We start from the raw sequence: 14,407 nt of genomic DNA on the forward strand, positions 1-14,407 counted from the left end.
CCCTTGAGCCAAGCCCCACTTCCCATTTTCTATGGGTTAATTGGAGATAAGAGTCTCAGGTTCTTTTGTGCTGGGCTGGCTTTGAACCTTGATCCTCAGATCTCAGCCTCCTGAGTAGCTAGGATTACAGGTGGGTACTGGTGACTGGCAGCGCCTAGGCCTTGAGTTCAAGTTCCACACTACACGGACAAAAATTATGTAATATATATATATATATATATATATATATATATATATATATATATGATGTGATACTGTAACAGACCAATTTCCAATAATTCAAATTTGGAACTGCAAATTTTTTTCCAAAATCACATCAATTCAGCACAACATATCCAATAAACTCACTTTAGTCAAGGCCTAAACCTTCTGAAAAGTACCTTTTAACACAGGAAAAAGCCATCTTTTGAGAGCCCTGAATGCCACTGAGGAACTAGTAAAGGGAAGGGAGACTGGAAGAAAAAAAAAACAGCCTATCTAGATATCAGACATCTTCCAAAGCCTAAGTACCAAGGAATTAACTAATACTTGTAAAGTTGTGTTATATTTGAAAGTATTAAAGATCATTTCTTATTTGAGTCCCTTATAAACTCAAACTCCAAAAATGAGTTCACAAAAACTCCAAAAACCTAACCATTTTATTCATCCAACTAGCTCAACCTGGCATTGACTAGACTAAACAAGAATCGGTTTATCCTATCTGTCTCAAACAACAGATAACCAAACAGCCAATTGTTAACTGCTAATTTTCTAGAAGAGAAAAATATCCAATCATGGTTTCTGAAATGGGAAAAAGGAGAAAGGGGCAGGACAAAAGAACAATTTTAAAAGACAAATCCAAAATCGACCCCTCATAATAGCAAATGGAGATATTCTAGCCTCATTTGGAATGCTCTTTTTTTCTCCATTTTTTCCTAACAGCAAGAGGATATGATATGGCAGGAAGAGCTACCTGCTCTGCCGGCTCAAATCAGAGCTTACCTCCTTAGATTGATGGCCTTTGCCAAGTTTGGAACACCTTCCATCTCTGTTGTCTTCTGCCCCATCAGACTGCTGATAGGCCTATGGGGGGAAGAAAGAGAAACAGACCTGCTAGAATGCCACATCCAACTCATTTGCCTTCTCAGAAGTAATTAGTTCTTACTGTTCATGGAAGGCAGAAAATCCAACTGTTACTAGATCTCAGGAGATTAACATTGGTCCTTTAGAAATTCTCCTTGAACAATTTAGCACAAAGGTTCTAAAAGGTAAGAAAGAATGAAATGCTCACTTAGCAGGAAACAAATCTCAGACAACCACATCAAACCAGTAATAAAAACTTCTCCTCTGTCAACTAAGTCCTTCACCATGCGTCTAAACTTCAAAAGCCTTTCCGACAGATATTACATGACATTAATCAGTAACATAGGTAACAGAATATTTTGAAACACTCATGAATGAGTGCTCATATTCTTACAACAGACTGGGATAACTTCCAAGAATTCCAGTAGTAAGGGCTTTTAGCAATTTGACATAGTCACTGTCTTGAAGATGTCATCTAAGCCATCCACAACCAAAAGTTGACAACTCTTACCGCCTACACAATCTCTATAGAGGGACAGGCCAGGCTTTCCCTCAGCACATATTCCTGTGTATCATTCTCATGGTCAAAAAATGCTTCACTATGATCAACCAAAACCAACAAATTTCTCGAGCTGTCTTCTAAGATTACAGAAAAGAACTCAGCATTGTCCATTGTCCCTGACCATCAATCCTTTAAGCTAAGTTTAGCAGGGGCTTTTTCTTTTTTTCTGTCCTCTAAACTCAGTCATCAGAAATTGTTTAATCTGCCTCATAAAATCAGGTTTTTGGTGCTATTTTTAGTACTAGATATTAATTACAAACTACAACTTTGATGGTACCAAAGGATAACACCAAAGCTAGAGAGAATGGCTCACACTTGTAATCCTAGCTACTCAACTTACCTTGTGTTATTTTTTGTTTGTTTTTTTTGGGGGGGGGTGTCCCTCTTAAATGTAGGGTCTAAAAACCAAACATTTTTTTAAACAATTTTTTACAAAAAGCGAACATGAACTAAAAGCAGCTTGCTTTTTGTGGTCTGTGTCAGTTATGGGACCTGGGCACTCTCTCTGGGCTTTTGAACCACAGTTCCACCTCGGGTTTTCTCACGGTTTATTGGAGGTAAGTAAGTGTCAAGGAAAGTCCAGGGCTGAATCCAGCCCTGGCTGGATTCAAATCATAATTCTCAGATATTAGCTTCTTAAGTAGCTAGATTATAGGCATGAACTCCCAGTGTACAACTTAAAAGTACCTTTCTACCTTTCTGTATAAACCTATTGCAATTTTAAACCAGGAGATATAAATTTAAAACTTCCAAAGTTATCTTAAAAAACAAAAAAAGCATATGATTGCTGGGAGCTGGTGACTCACTGCTATAATCCTAGCTACTCAGGAGGTTGAAATTTGAGGGTCATAGTTTAAAGCCAGCCCAGGCAGAGATTCTTCGAATTAACCAGCAAAAAGCCAGAAGTGGAGCCGTAGATCAAGTGGTAGAACAACAGTCTTGAGTGAAAAGACCTAAAGTAGAGCATCAGGCATCAGTTTAAGTCTCAGAAAGCATGTTTCTAAGAGTATGTGTATACACGAGCACACGCACACCACATATGATCCTAAGAAAACCATAAATTATCTCTTAATCTACTGTCTCATTCATGAGGAGGGATCTACCTTCCTTCCTTCCTTCCATCTGAACTGAAGCCTTAAACTTAGCTTGCTTGACTGGTAGTCTACCGCCTGAGTCATGCTTCCAGCCCAGCTTTTTGGTAACTAAGAGATGGCATCTCCAGAACTTTTCAGCTTAAGCTGGCTTTGAATCACTGTCCTCTGGATCTGTTTCCTGAGTGGCTGTGATTATAGATATGAGCCCTGGCACACATGCAAAAGGCATTTTTTTTTTTTAGTCAGTTGTGGGGCTTGAACTCTGGGCCTGGGCACTGTTCCTGAGCTCTTCAGCTCAAGGCTACCCTTTGAGCCACAGTGCCACTTCCAGTTTTCCAGTGGTTAATTGGAGATAAAAATCTCACCGATTTTAATGCTCAGGCTGGCTTTGAACCCTGATCCTTAGATCTCAGCTTCCTGAGTAGCTAGGATTACAGACATGAGTCACCTTGCCTTGCATACAAAAGGTATATTCTATTGATAAGATTTTATTTAATGCTTATATATATGTGTGTGTATATATATATATATATTTTTTTTTTTTGGTCAGTTGTGGTTGTGGGACTTGAACTCTGGGCCTGGGCTTTGTCCCTGAGCTCTTCAGCTCAGGGTTACTGCCCTACCCCTGAGCCACAGCACAACTTCTGGTTTTCTGGTAGTTAACTGAAGGTAAGAGTCTCATGGACTTCAGTGCCTAGGCTGGCTTTGAACTGCAATCCTCAATTCTCAGCCTCCTAAATAGCTAGGATTACAGGCATGAGTCACTGCGCCCAGCTTCCATTTTTTTAAATTGTAGTGTTTGGATAGAACCTGGGACTTCACACTTAACAGGCAAACACTACTACTGAATAATGGCCTTGGTGCCTTTTTTTTCCCCAGAAAACATATATATATACTTTATTTATTTATTTATTTTTTGCCAGTCCTGAGGCTTAAACTCAGGGCCTAGAACTGTCCTTGGGCTTTCTCAAGGCTAGAGCTCTACCACTTGAGCCACAGCACCACTTCCAGCCTTTTCTATGTATGTGATACCAAGGAATCAAACCTAGGTTTTCATGTATGCTAGGCAAGCACTCTACCACTAGGCCAAACTCCAGGCCCAAAATATTAACACTGCTAAGCCTAAAGGCTTAGGCTATCTCAAATATCCTATGAAGCCATATTTATAACTTTAAAACGTGAAAATTAGCTGGGGGCGGTGGCTCATGCTTATAATCCTAGCTGCTCAGGAGGCTCAAATCTGAGGACCATGACACTCTTATCTCCAATTAACACTAGAAGACTGGAAGTGGCATTATGGCTTAAGGAGTAAGGCAGTAACCTTGGCTGAAGAGCTCGGGGACAAAACACCAAGCCCAGGTATAGGGCGGTAGCCTTGAGCAGAAGAGCTCAGGGACAGGTCGGACCCAGGCCATAGTTCAAATCCTACAACTGACCAAAAAAAAAAATGAAAAATTCTCAGTTTATGAATCATATCAATACCAGAAAGATCTACTTTTTTTTTAGTGGGTCTTAGGGCTTGAACTCTGGCCTAGGCGCTGTACCTGAGCTCTTCAGCTCAAGGCTACTACCCTACCCCTGGGACTGGGTGCTGTCCCTGAGCTCTTAACTCAAAGCTACCACCCTACCCTTGAGCCACAGCCCCACTTCTCGTTTTCTAGTGATTAACTGGTCCTTTTGTGGCCGGCCTGGCTTTGAGCCTTGATCCTCAGATCTCAGCCTCCTGAGTAGCTACGATTACAAATGTGAGCCACTGCCAAGTGCCAAAAAAGATCTTACTTTAAAAGTCGGTTTGGAGGGCCGGGAGTTTGGCCTAGTGGTTAAAGTGCTTGCCTAGCATGCATGAAGACCCGGGTTCGATTCCTCGGTACCACATACATAGAAAAAAAGCCGGAAGTGGTACTGAGGCTCAAGTGGTAGAGCTCTAGCCTTGAGAAAGTCCAAGGACAGTGCTCAGGCCCTGAGCTCAAGCCCAGGACTGGCAAAAAATAAAAATAAAAAATAAAATAAAAAAAATAAAAGTCTGTTTGGCATTATCAGGTTTCTTTTATATATATAAAGATGATTATATATTACATTTCCCAAGCTTTCCAACTAGTAGAGGGCTATGGCCAAAAACTAATGTAACAACTACTAAAAAGCTCCTTTTGTTTAATAGCACTGATTCTCTAGTTGGGCACATAAATTGAAATTTGTAGTCTCTACCCTGGGCCATCGTGGAATCTAAGGAGGATTAGGCCATTGTCAGAAGTCAGTATTTATCCTGACCAGAGGCTCCCATCCTACTGAGGGGAAAACAAGTACAAGAACTGAAATAGTAATCACTACAACACACCTGAGACTAGGACAGTTTAACTGTGGGCATATGCCCCAATTCCATCCTACTTCATTTAATACAAATGTATGTGGAGGAGTGGGTAGGAGCTACCTGAAGGAGTAATGAAACCCACCTTATATAACCATGGATGACTCCGTCTCTGCTCTTTTCCTATCTCTTTAGTTGGAGTTCTGTGGTGAGTGTACAGAGCTGAAATGTGGAACTCCTAAAGCTGTGGGCCTGAATTCTAAAACTCCAGTTTCAATAAGAAGTGATTTTGTCCCAATAATCAAGTTTTATGGTGAAGACTTAAAAGACACTTTACTAGACTTAGACTTGATACCAAATGAAAAAGCCAAACAAAAGTTTATATGGGGGAGAGAATGAAGAGAAAGGTCAGAGTATAAGGCTCTAATATTTATATATGTTCAGTTGTCAACCACACTTTTCCACTTATTTTTTATTTTTTGCAGTCCTGGAGCTTGAACTCAGGGCCTGAGCACTGTCCTCAAGCTTTCTCAAGGCAAGCACTCTACCACTTGAGCCACAGCACCACTTCTGGCTTTTTCTATGTATGCAGTACCAAGGAACTGAACCCAGGGCTTTGTGCATGCTAAGCAAGCACTCTACCACTAGGCCACACTCCTGGATCCACATTTTTTTTAATTTTTAAGAAATTATTCGTGCCTGTATTAGGGCTTGAATTCAGGACCTGATCATTGTGCCTCGCTTTTTGGCTGAAGGCCTGTGCTCTAGTCCCTGAGCCATAGCTCCGCTTCCAGTTTTTTAGTGGTTAGCTGGAGATCACAGTCTCCCAGACTTTTCTGCAAGAGCTGGCATCAACCTGTGATACTCAAATTTCAGCCTCCTGAGTAGGTTGGATTACAGGCATGAGTTACCAAGCGCTCAGCTCCATTGAACTTTTTTTTTTTTTTCAGGTCTGAAACCAAGACCTGAACCCAAAAACTGCTGCCTTCACTCATTGGCTAGCACTCTAACCAACTGAGTCACATCTCCAACCCCTAAGTTTTTTCCCATGGATTTTCACTTTTTCACTGGAAGAAAGCAAAGACAAAAATCAAAGAAATCTCCAAAAAATTCACTACCACCTAAATTATTTCATCTTCCTATCACAAAAGGCAATGGCTCTGGACGTAAGGGAAAAGAAAGAAGTCAAGAGCTAGAGGACTACTGAAGTTTGCTGTGAGGGAACCGAATACTAAACAGGCTTTATAAGCTCCAAGTACTAGTGTGTTGTATATAACTGTAACATGTTAAGGTAAAACAGATTGGAGCTGGGTGTTTGGCCTAGTGATAGAGTGATGGCCAAGTATGGAACCCAGGTTCCATTCATTGGTACCACATATATAGAAAAAGCCAGAAGTGGTGCTGTGGCACAAGTGGCAGCGCTCTAGCCTTGAGAAAGCCCAAGGCCCTGTGTTCAAACCCCAGGACGGGCAAAACAAAACAAAACAAAAAAACAAATATCACTACTACATATTTTTACTTCTCCAATTCTGCTCACATTGGAAACAGCCAAACACTACAAATCAAGAACCATTAAAATATTTGTGTTCCAACTTCCTTAAATATATTCTAAGAAAACTACCAAAGGAGAGGAAACTTGTAGAAATGAACATTATTCAGTGCAGTATAATCTACACACTATTGGAAAAAAGCACCCAACTACAAGAGAACATTTCTGGGGTTTTCCTCCTTGTGGTGCTAACCCAGGAGCTACATGTAGCATGGGAAGCAAATGCCCTACCAGTGAGGTCTCCCCCAGCCTCACCTATGTTACTTCTATCCTGATTCAGGCCATGGATATAAGATAGCATTCAGGAATAGTATGCCTGCTTGAGATTTGGGTCTAGAAAAAAGGAATAATTTAAGTGGGTTAACTAGATAGAAGTTTGTCCAAAGTTTCTGGGTAGCTGAAGTGAAACAAGAAAATGGCCATTAAAATAATTCCTTTTCTTTTGTTTTTGCTGTTGTTGTTGTGGGGCTTGACTTCGGAGCCTGGGTGCTATCCCTGAGCTTTATCGTTCAAGGTTAGCACTATAGCACTTTAATACCACAATTCCACTTAATTCTTTTTTTTTTTTTGCCAGTCCTGGGCACTGTCCTTGGATTTTTCTCAAGGTTAGAGCTCTACTACTTGAGCCTTAGCACCACTTCTGGCTTTTTCTAAGTATGTGGTACTGAGGAATTGAACCCAGGTCTTCGTGCATGCTAGGCAAGCACTCTACCACTAGGCCAAACTCACGGCCCAATTCCACTTAATTCTTATTAGAGCAAAGTACATAATTTTTCAAAAAACAAGAGACTTGTCAATAGATGCTATAGTTTCTGAATGACTGATACATGTTAACATTAAATAAATAAATATGAAATTGAGTGTAGTGGCACAAGACTGTACTCCCAGCACTCTCAAAGTTCAGGCAGGAAGATCTAGAATTTGGGGTCAGTTTTGGCTACATTTTAAAAAATATGCCAGGTGTGGTGATGCACGCCTGTAATCCTAGCCTGTAATCAGGATTCAAAGCCAGCTCAGGCACTACAGTCCATAAGACTCTTATCTCCAATTAACCACTAGAAAACTGGAAATGGTGCTGTAGCTCAAGGGGTACAATGGTAGCCTTGAGCTGAAGAGCTCCAGGACAGTGCCCAGGCCCAGAGTTCAACCAATAAAGAAAGGAAGGAAGGTAGGAAGGAAAGAAGGAAGGAAGGAAGGGAGGGAGGGAGGAAGAAAGGAAGATCCTACAAGGAAAATATGATAAATTTAAATTACTCTAATTGCAGTAATGTAAAAGCATGATACTGATTTAGAAAAAAATTAGATGAAGGCCACATACATAATCTTCTCCCTTTTCCAACTCCATAATACTGTGATTTCTTTGGCCACAAGGATTACCACATTCCTTTGTATCACAATCATATCAGAATCATTATAGAATGCTAGGCATATCACAGCAGTTTATATTTTAACTGTATTATGATATCCATATTTACTTGACTCTCTGATAGACTACAGCTGGGTGCCCTGAGACTTTTATCTCCAATTAACCACCAGAAAACTGGAAGTGGAGCTGTGGCTCAATGGTAGAGCGCATGCCTTGCACTGAGGAGCTCAGGGACAGTGCCCAGGCCCAGAGTTCAAGCCCCAAGACCACCAAAGAAAAAAAAAAAAAGACTATATTGCACCTCATTAAAGATGACAAAGTCCAGCAGTAAACAAGATTTGCTCAGTGTATAACTTTTTCATTCCATACCATATATATTTTAAATTTCTCTTTATTGCTCACAAGATGCTACTTACCACGAGTATTAATTACTGTTACAATTTTTTTTAAGATGCTTTATTTATGTTGAAAAAAATCAAACATTACCACAAAATTTTATAGTCCCCTTCTTAATGTTGAATCGTATCACAATCTGATGATTCCACACTATTAAAAACTATAAAGTGTGTCCTTTAGCTTCTATTTATTTTTTCTTGTTTCTCAAAGAGCAAATAACTCCAACATTTCCATTTTTGATATAGAAAATACTACTCAGGCCAAAATTTGACGTTCCATTATGGTTACTTTTAAAAAGGACACGCTCCCTAAAATACAGCACTCAGATGTGACATGTTCAGTCTTTTAAATTTACAGACTCTAAGGCATACAAAAATAGGGAACTGAAGTCAGGCATGGTAGTGCACACACATAATCCCAGCATTTAGGAAAAGACAGGAGGATTGTAAGTTCAAGACCAACCTGGATGACATAGTCTATCTCAAAAAATTAACCAAATCTCTTTTATTACATAAAAAGAACTGGGATTGGTGGTGCATACCCATAACCCCAGCTCTTTGGGAGGTAGAAGAAGGAAGATCATAGTTCAAGGCCAGCACAGACAAAAGTGAGCAAGACCCTATCTCAAAGACAGCTAGGAGTAGTGGTAAATGCCACTATGTAGTTGCATGGGAGGAAGAGGAGGAAAACAGCTCAGGCCAGTCCAGGTAAGATTTTCAAGAGAACCTTTGTGGGGAAAAGAAGAAAATAAAAGCAAAAGTACTAGAAGCATAGCTTAAGTGGTAGAACCCTTACCTCGAAAGTGAAGCTGTCTGAGTTCAATATCAGTACCATCACACTATATAAAACATAAATCCACCTAGCATATATTTATTCAAATCCATTTCATCTTTTAAAGTCAGTCCTGGATTTCTAATAATAAGGGCACTGATGATACTAATGTTTATATCTTACTAGCATCTCTTTTTTTTTTGGGGGGGGCACTCTACCACTAGGCTATGTTCCCAGCCCTTACTGCAATCTTTTTAAGGCACTGATTCAACTTATAGATTTGGGGAAGGAAAAAGGGACTATAACAAGCAAACAAAAATTAAACAAATATTTTCCAGAAAAACTGAAAAATGAGTAAAAAGAATCTACAAGGAATTCTTTTCCAAATCAAAAGAAAATGTCCTACTGAAGCCTTAGTATTCTTCAGAAATCAAGAAAAAATTACCTTAAAATAATGAAAATTATGCTTTTAGTGTTTAGTTCTATCAACTATGCTTTTAGTGTTTAGTTCTAAAATACTACTTAATCTCTGCTATGAAAGCACAATCAAGTCTACAGAGTTGATATTCACTAACCTACATTTCTTCTTATTTGTCTTGAGAATTTGTGGATGCTAAGTGTGCCCAAAGCATGCAATTACTCTAAGACTAGATGAGTGTTATCATAATAATGTGACTCCAGGGCTGGAAATGTGGCTTAGTGGTAGCGTGTTTGCCTAGCACAAACAAAACCCTGGGTTCCATTCCTGAGTACCACATGCACAGAAAAATCCAGAAGTGGTGCTGTGGCTCAAGTGGTAGAGTGGCAGCCTTGAACAAAAGAAGCTCAAGGACAGTGCCCAGGCCCGAGTTCAAGCACTAGGACTGGCAAAAAACAAAAGAAACCAACTGTGACTCCAGTGTACACTGGCATGTAGCATAAATAAGTTCTCAAATCTTCAAATTTCTATAAGAACCTATAGTAGGGCCAGGCACCATTGGCTTACACCTATAATCCTAGCTATTCAGGAGGCTAAGATCTGAGGACGGCAGTTCAAAGCCAGCCCAGGCACAAAAGACCAATAACCACCAGAAAATAGAAAGTGGAACTGTGGTCCAAGTGGTAGTACACTAGCCTTGGGATGAAGAGCTCAGGGACAGGGCCCAGGTCCTAGCTATTCAGGAGGCTGAGATCTGAGAATCACAGTTCAAAGAACTAAAGAATATGAGACTTTTATCTCCAATTAACCACTACAAAATGGGAAGTGGCGCTCAAGGGGTAGGGCAGTAGCTTTGAGCTGAAGAGCTCAGGGACAGCAACTAGGCCCAGAGTTCATGCCCCATACCCTCCCACAAATAATTAATAATAATAGTAATAATAGAACCTAAAGTAGAACCATATATAAGTTGATACATTCAATGTTTACCAAAAAAAATACGCGAGTCTAGATAGCTTCAAGCTTAAAAACACAAAGAAATGACATAGGCTCATTTTGTTTTATTCAAGCTAGTTTTTGTTACCAAACATCCATTAGCTCTTTTCTATGGTATCTGGTTAATAACCATGTACATCCTTAGATTCTGGGATGTTTGAATTCCAGATTCCCAGTGATTTTGGCTTTTAAGTACGTCTAGAGCTCAAGAAAGTGTGCTGACTTGGGGCTGGGAGTTTGATCTTGTGGTAGAGTGCCTGCCTAGCATGCACGAAGGCCCGGATTCCATTCCTCCATACCACATACATAGAAAAAAAAGCTGGAAGTGCTGCTGTGGCTCAAGTAGTAGAGCTCTAGCCTTGAGAATAGTCTAAGCACAGTGCTCAGGCCCTGAGTTCAACCGGCAAAAATAAATAAATAAATATATATTTTTTAAAAAGTGTGCTGACTTATAACATATCACACATACTCCAAGCCTGGTACTGAAAAGCATCCGGCATTAATGGCAGTTCTTTAACAGTAGGTGTCATGTGCCTTAGGGTAAAGCAGGAAGAAGAATACTGGCCACCTCTTGCTTCCTAGGATTTACAAAGTTTGTAATGCTGGGAGGAAGAAGCAGAGATCTCTGCCTAACTGAATCAAATGTAAACAGGTCATAAAGTTTCTTATCATTTCCTTTTTTAATTTTGACTTAATTAGGTCATTTTCATTAGCCCCCCCCCAAAAAAAATTATTCTTGAGGTTGGAAACAATTACTTTAGAAGTAGAGAAAAACATCAAATTATATTAGAAATGAATTAAATCTGAAAAGTGAAATTGTTCTCCAAAGTAGCCTTATTGTTTCATTAAAATAAACCAGTCTTGTTTATACATGCTTAAAACTACTTTCTTATTGTTTTATAATTTTCTTCCCATTTCTGGAGATTAAACTCAGGGCCTGGGCACTATCCCTGGGCTTTCTCAAGGCTAGAGGTCTACCACTTGAGCCACAGTACCACTTCCGGCTTTTTCTGTGCATGTGGGTACTGAGAACTCAAATCCAGGGCTTTGTGCATGCTAGGCGAGCAATCTACCATTAGGCAATGCTCCTGGCCCTTTCTCATTTATTTTTAATTTCAATGCAATAACAGGACAATGGAATTGTATAAATGATCTACACAAATATATCCTTATGTAATGTACATAGCATGTTAACTATAAACAGGCTGAAAGCTAAAGAAGTGAGTCTTTTTTTCTTGATTGAGCCACTTTTGCATACATAGGTATACAACTCATGAAAATCAAGTCTCAACTCTTGATTCTGGGATAATTTCAAACACATCAGAAACCCGTGTCAAATGTTAGGATGAGTCATCACACCACTGGAGCGCACTCTTCAATGTGTACTTAGGAGAAGTAGTTTCACTTACTCTGGTCAGCATAGTTTTTTGCTTTGAGTTCAAGTTGTCTTGTTTGAGATTCTAGAGATTCCACTCGGGTCTGTAAATCCTTTTTTTCCTGTTCTTGAGAGTCTTCAAATTCAATAAATTTCTAATAAAGAAGAACAATATAATTTTCATCAGAGAAATAAATATTGTTTTTTCAACTCCTATGTTGATATTAATTACTTAAAGAGATTGTAGAATAATGAACTTGGGTTGGTTTTCTCTATAAAAAAATAGTTTAGTCAGAGTTGGGCACCAGTGGCTCATACCTATAAACCTTGCTACTCAGGAGAATGAGATGTGATTAGAAACCAGCCCAGGCAGGAAAGTCTGCGAGGCTCTTATCTCCAATTAGTCACAGAAAAGGCCAGCAGTGGGGCCTCAAGGGGTAGGGCATTAGACTTGAGCAAAAGGAGACAACACCCAGGCCCAGAGTTCAAGTGCCAGGAATGGAAAAAAAAAATTGTTCTGAAAAATGGAAGATCTAAGCTATCCAGACCAATTTAGAAAATATTAGGAAGTGGCGGCATGGTAGCTCATGCCTGAAATCCTAGCTACTCAAGAGGCTAAGATCTGAAGATCTCGGTTTAAAGCCAGCCTGGATACTAAAGTCTGTGAGACTCCTATCTCCAGTTAACCACTAAAAAACGAAGTGGAGCTTTTGTTCAAGGGGTAGGGCAGTAGCCTTGAGCTGAAGAGCTCAGGGACAGCACTCAGGCCCTGAGTTCAAGCCCTACAACTGACAAAAGAAAAGTGTTTTAAGGAGGAATCATCATTAGTAGTTAGATGCTGCTATGTAACAAGGCGATTTTATTTTTTTTTTTTTTTGAGCCACAGCCCCACTTCCAGTTTTCTAGTGGTTAACTAGAGATAAGTGTCTCACTGTCTTTAGTACCTGGGCTGGCTCGATCCTCAAATCTCAGCCTCCTGAGTAGCTAAGGATTACAGGCGTGAGCCACTGGGCACAGCTTATTTATTTATTATGAGGCAGGGCCTCACTATGCTGCCCAGGCTGACCTGGAACTCTGGATCCTCCATCTCTAGAGTAGCTGAGATTATAGGTAAGTACCACTATACTCAGCTTCATTGTTTACTTTTGATCTCTTGGGGATCTCATCCATTTTCATAGCTCTAAATACTATTATGTTGACAGTTTCTATCTCTAGCCCAGACCTAAATTTTAGATTTGTGTGTCCAACAGTCTACTGCACAACTTTGTTTGGACTAATAACCATATTAAACTTAGCATGTCAAAACCTGCTCTTCTTCTGTCTTCTCTAACTCCTCAAATCATTGTGGCCAATTGTTCAGACCAAATACTTTAGATTCACTGGCTATGATCTTTCCCTAATACCTCACTGCTGATCCATCATCAAATCTATCTTAGACTCAACCACTTTTCCTCATCTCCAACCCCACTTTATGTCACTATTATCTCTTGCCCGGATTAATACTATAGCAATAGCCTACTAATTATTTCCTCACTTGCACTCCTGCCATTCTATCATGCATTTTCAAGTCAGTAGTTAGGGGAATTCTTTAAAAATGAAGTCAGAGTAGATGCAGATGGTTCACACCTGTGAAATCCTAGTTAGGAAGCTAAAATCAGAAGAATCACAGTTGGAAGCCTGCCTGGACAGGAAAGTATGAGACTCCTATCTCCAAAATGAACAGGGAGGGGAAAAAGGAACAGTTCAAGTAGTAAAATTCTAATACACCAAGCAAGCTGATCAAGACCAGCCCTGAGTTCAAACCCCGCTATCGGGAGGAAGGGGAAGAGACGAAGGAAGCAGCAATAGTGTCAGTAGTAGTCACATTCCCTCTGCTCAAGGCCCTCTTCAAGTTTGCACTTTTTACCATAACCTCTTTACCATGGCCTCCCTGGTCCTACAAATCTATTACTACGATCCTCTTACTTCTTTGATACCATCCCCTCTTTAATTCCACCTTCCACTTCCTATTCTCTGACTCAAGCTCTTGGCTGATTCCCACAACACCAAGCTTTAGAACTTGACTTTCTATTGCTCAGAATTTTTTTCCTCCATGTATTGGAATGGGATGCTCTGGCTGAAGATGTCTCTCTGTCTTTAGTGCCCTGGCTGCCTTTGAACCAAGATCCTCAGATCTCAGCCTCCTGAGTAGCTAGGATTACAGGAGTGAGCCACCAGTGCCCCACTCCTGTTTTATTTTCCCCGAAACACTTCAGCCATCCAGGAGGCCACATATTTCAACCATCTAAGCTTATTTAGTATAGATCTTTTATCACTAGAGTAGGCTCCATGATGAAATTAAGGACTTTTGTTTTATTTACTGTTATATCCCACAGAGCATAGTGACAGTACATTGCAGGTTCTCAAATATTTTTGAATTAATGACTGAAAAGATAACACTTTGTAAATTAAACTGAAACATGTAGAATATATATAAATCTCACTCTTACTGGCTATCTGTGTCTGTGTCTATCTCT

The 14,407-nt window shown here is 39.9% G+C and overlaps 1 protein-coding gene across 7 annotated transcripts in view; it reads right to left on the reverse strand.

The window, feature by feature from the left end:
• Spag9 (sperm associated antigen 9) overlaps positions 1-14,407 on the reverse strand; it is a 123,036-nt gene that overhangs the window by 93,319 nt on the left and 15,310 nt on the right. For all 7 annotated transcript variants that reach the window (XM_090351031.1, XM_090351028.1, XM_090351029.1 and 4 more), the window contains exon 2: positions 11,926-12,046. In XM_090351031.1, coding sequence (XP_090207157.1) covers positions 11,926-12,046 — 121 coding nt within the window. The remainder of the gene's footprint in view (positions 1-11,925; positions 12,047-14,407) is intronic.

This window comes from Megascapheus bottae, chromosome 17, assembly GCF_031878675.1.
Source record: "Megascapheus bottae isolate mThoBot1 chromosome 17, mThoBot2.hap1, whole genome shotgun sequence".
In the NCBI taxonomy this organism is placed as follows: domain Eukaryota; kingdom Metazoa; phylum Chordata; class Mammalia; order Rodentia; family Geomyidae; genus Megascapheus; species Megascapheus bottae.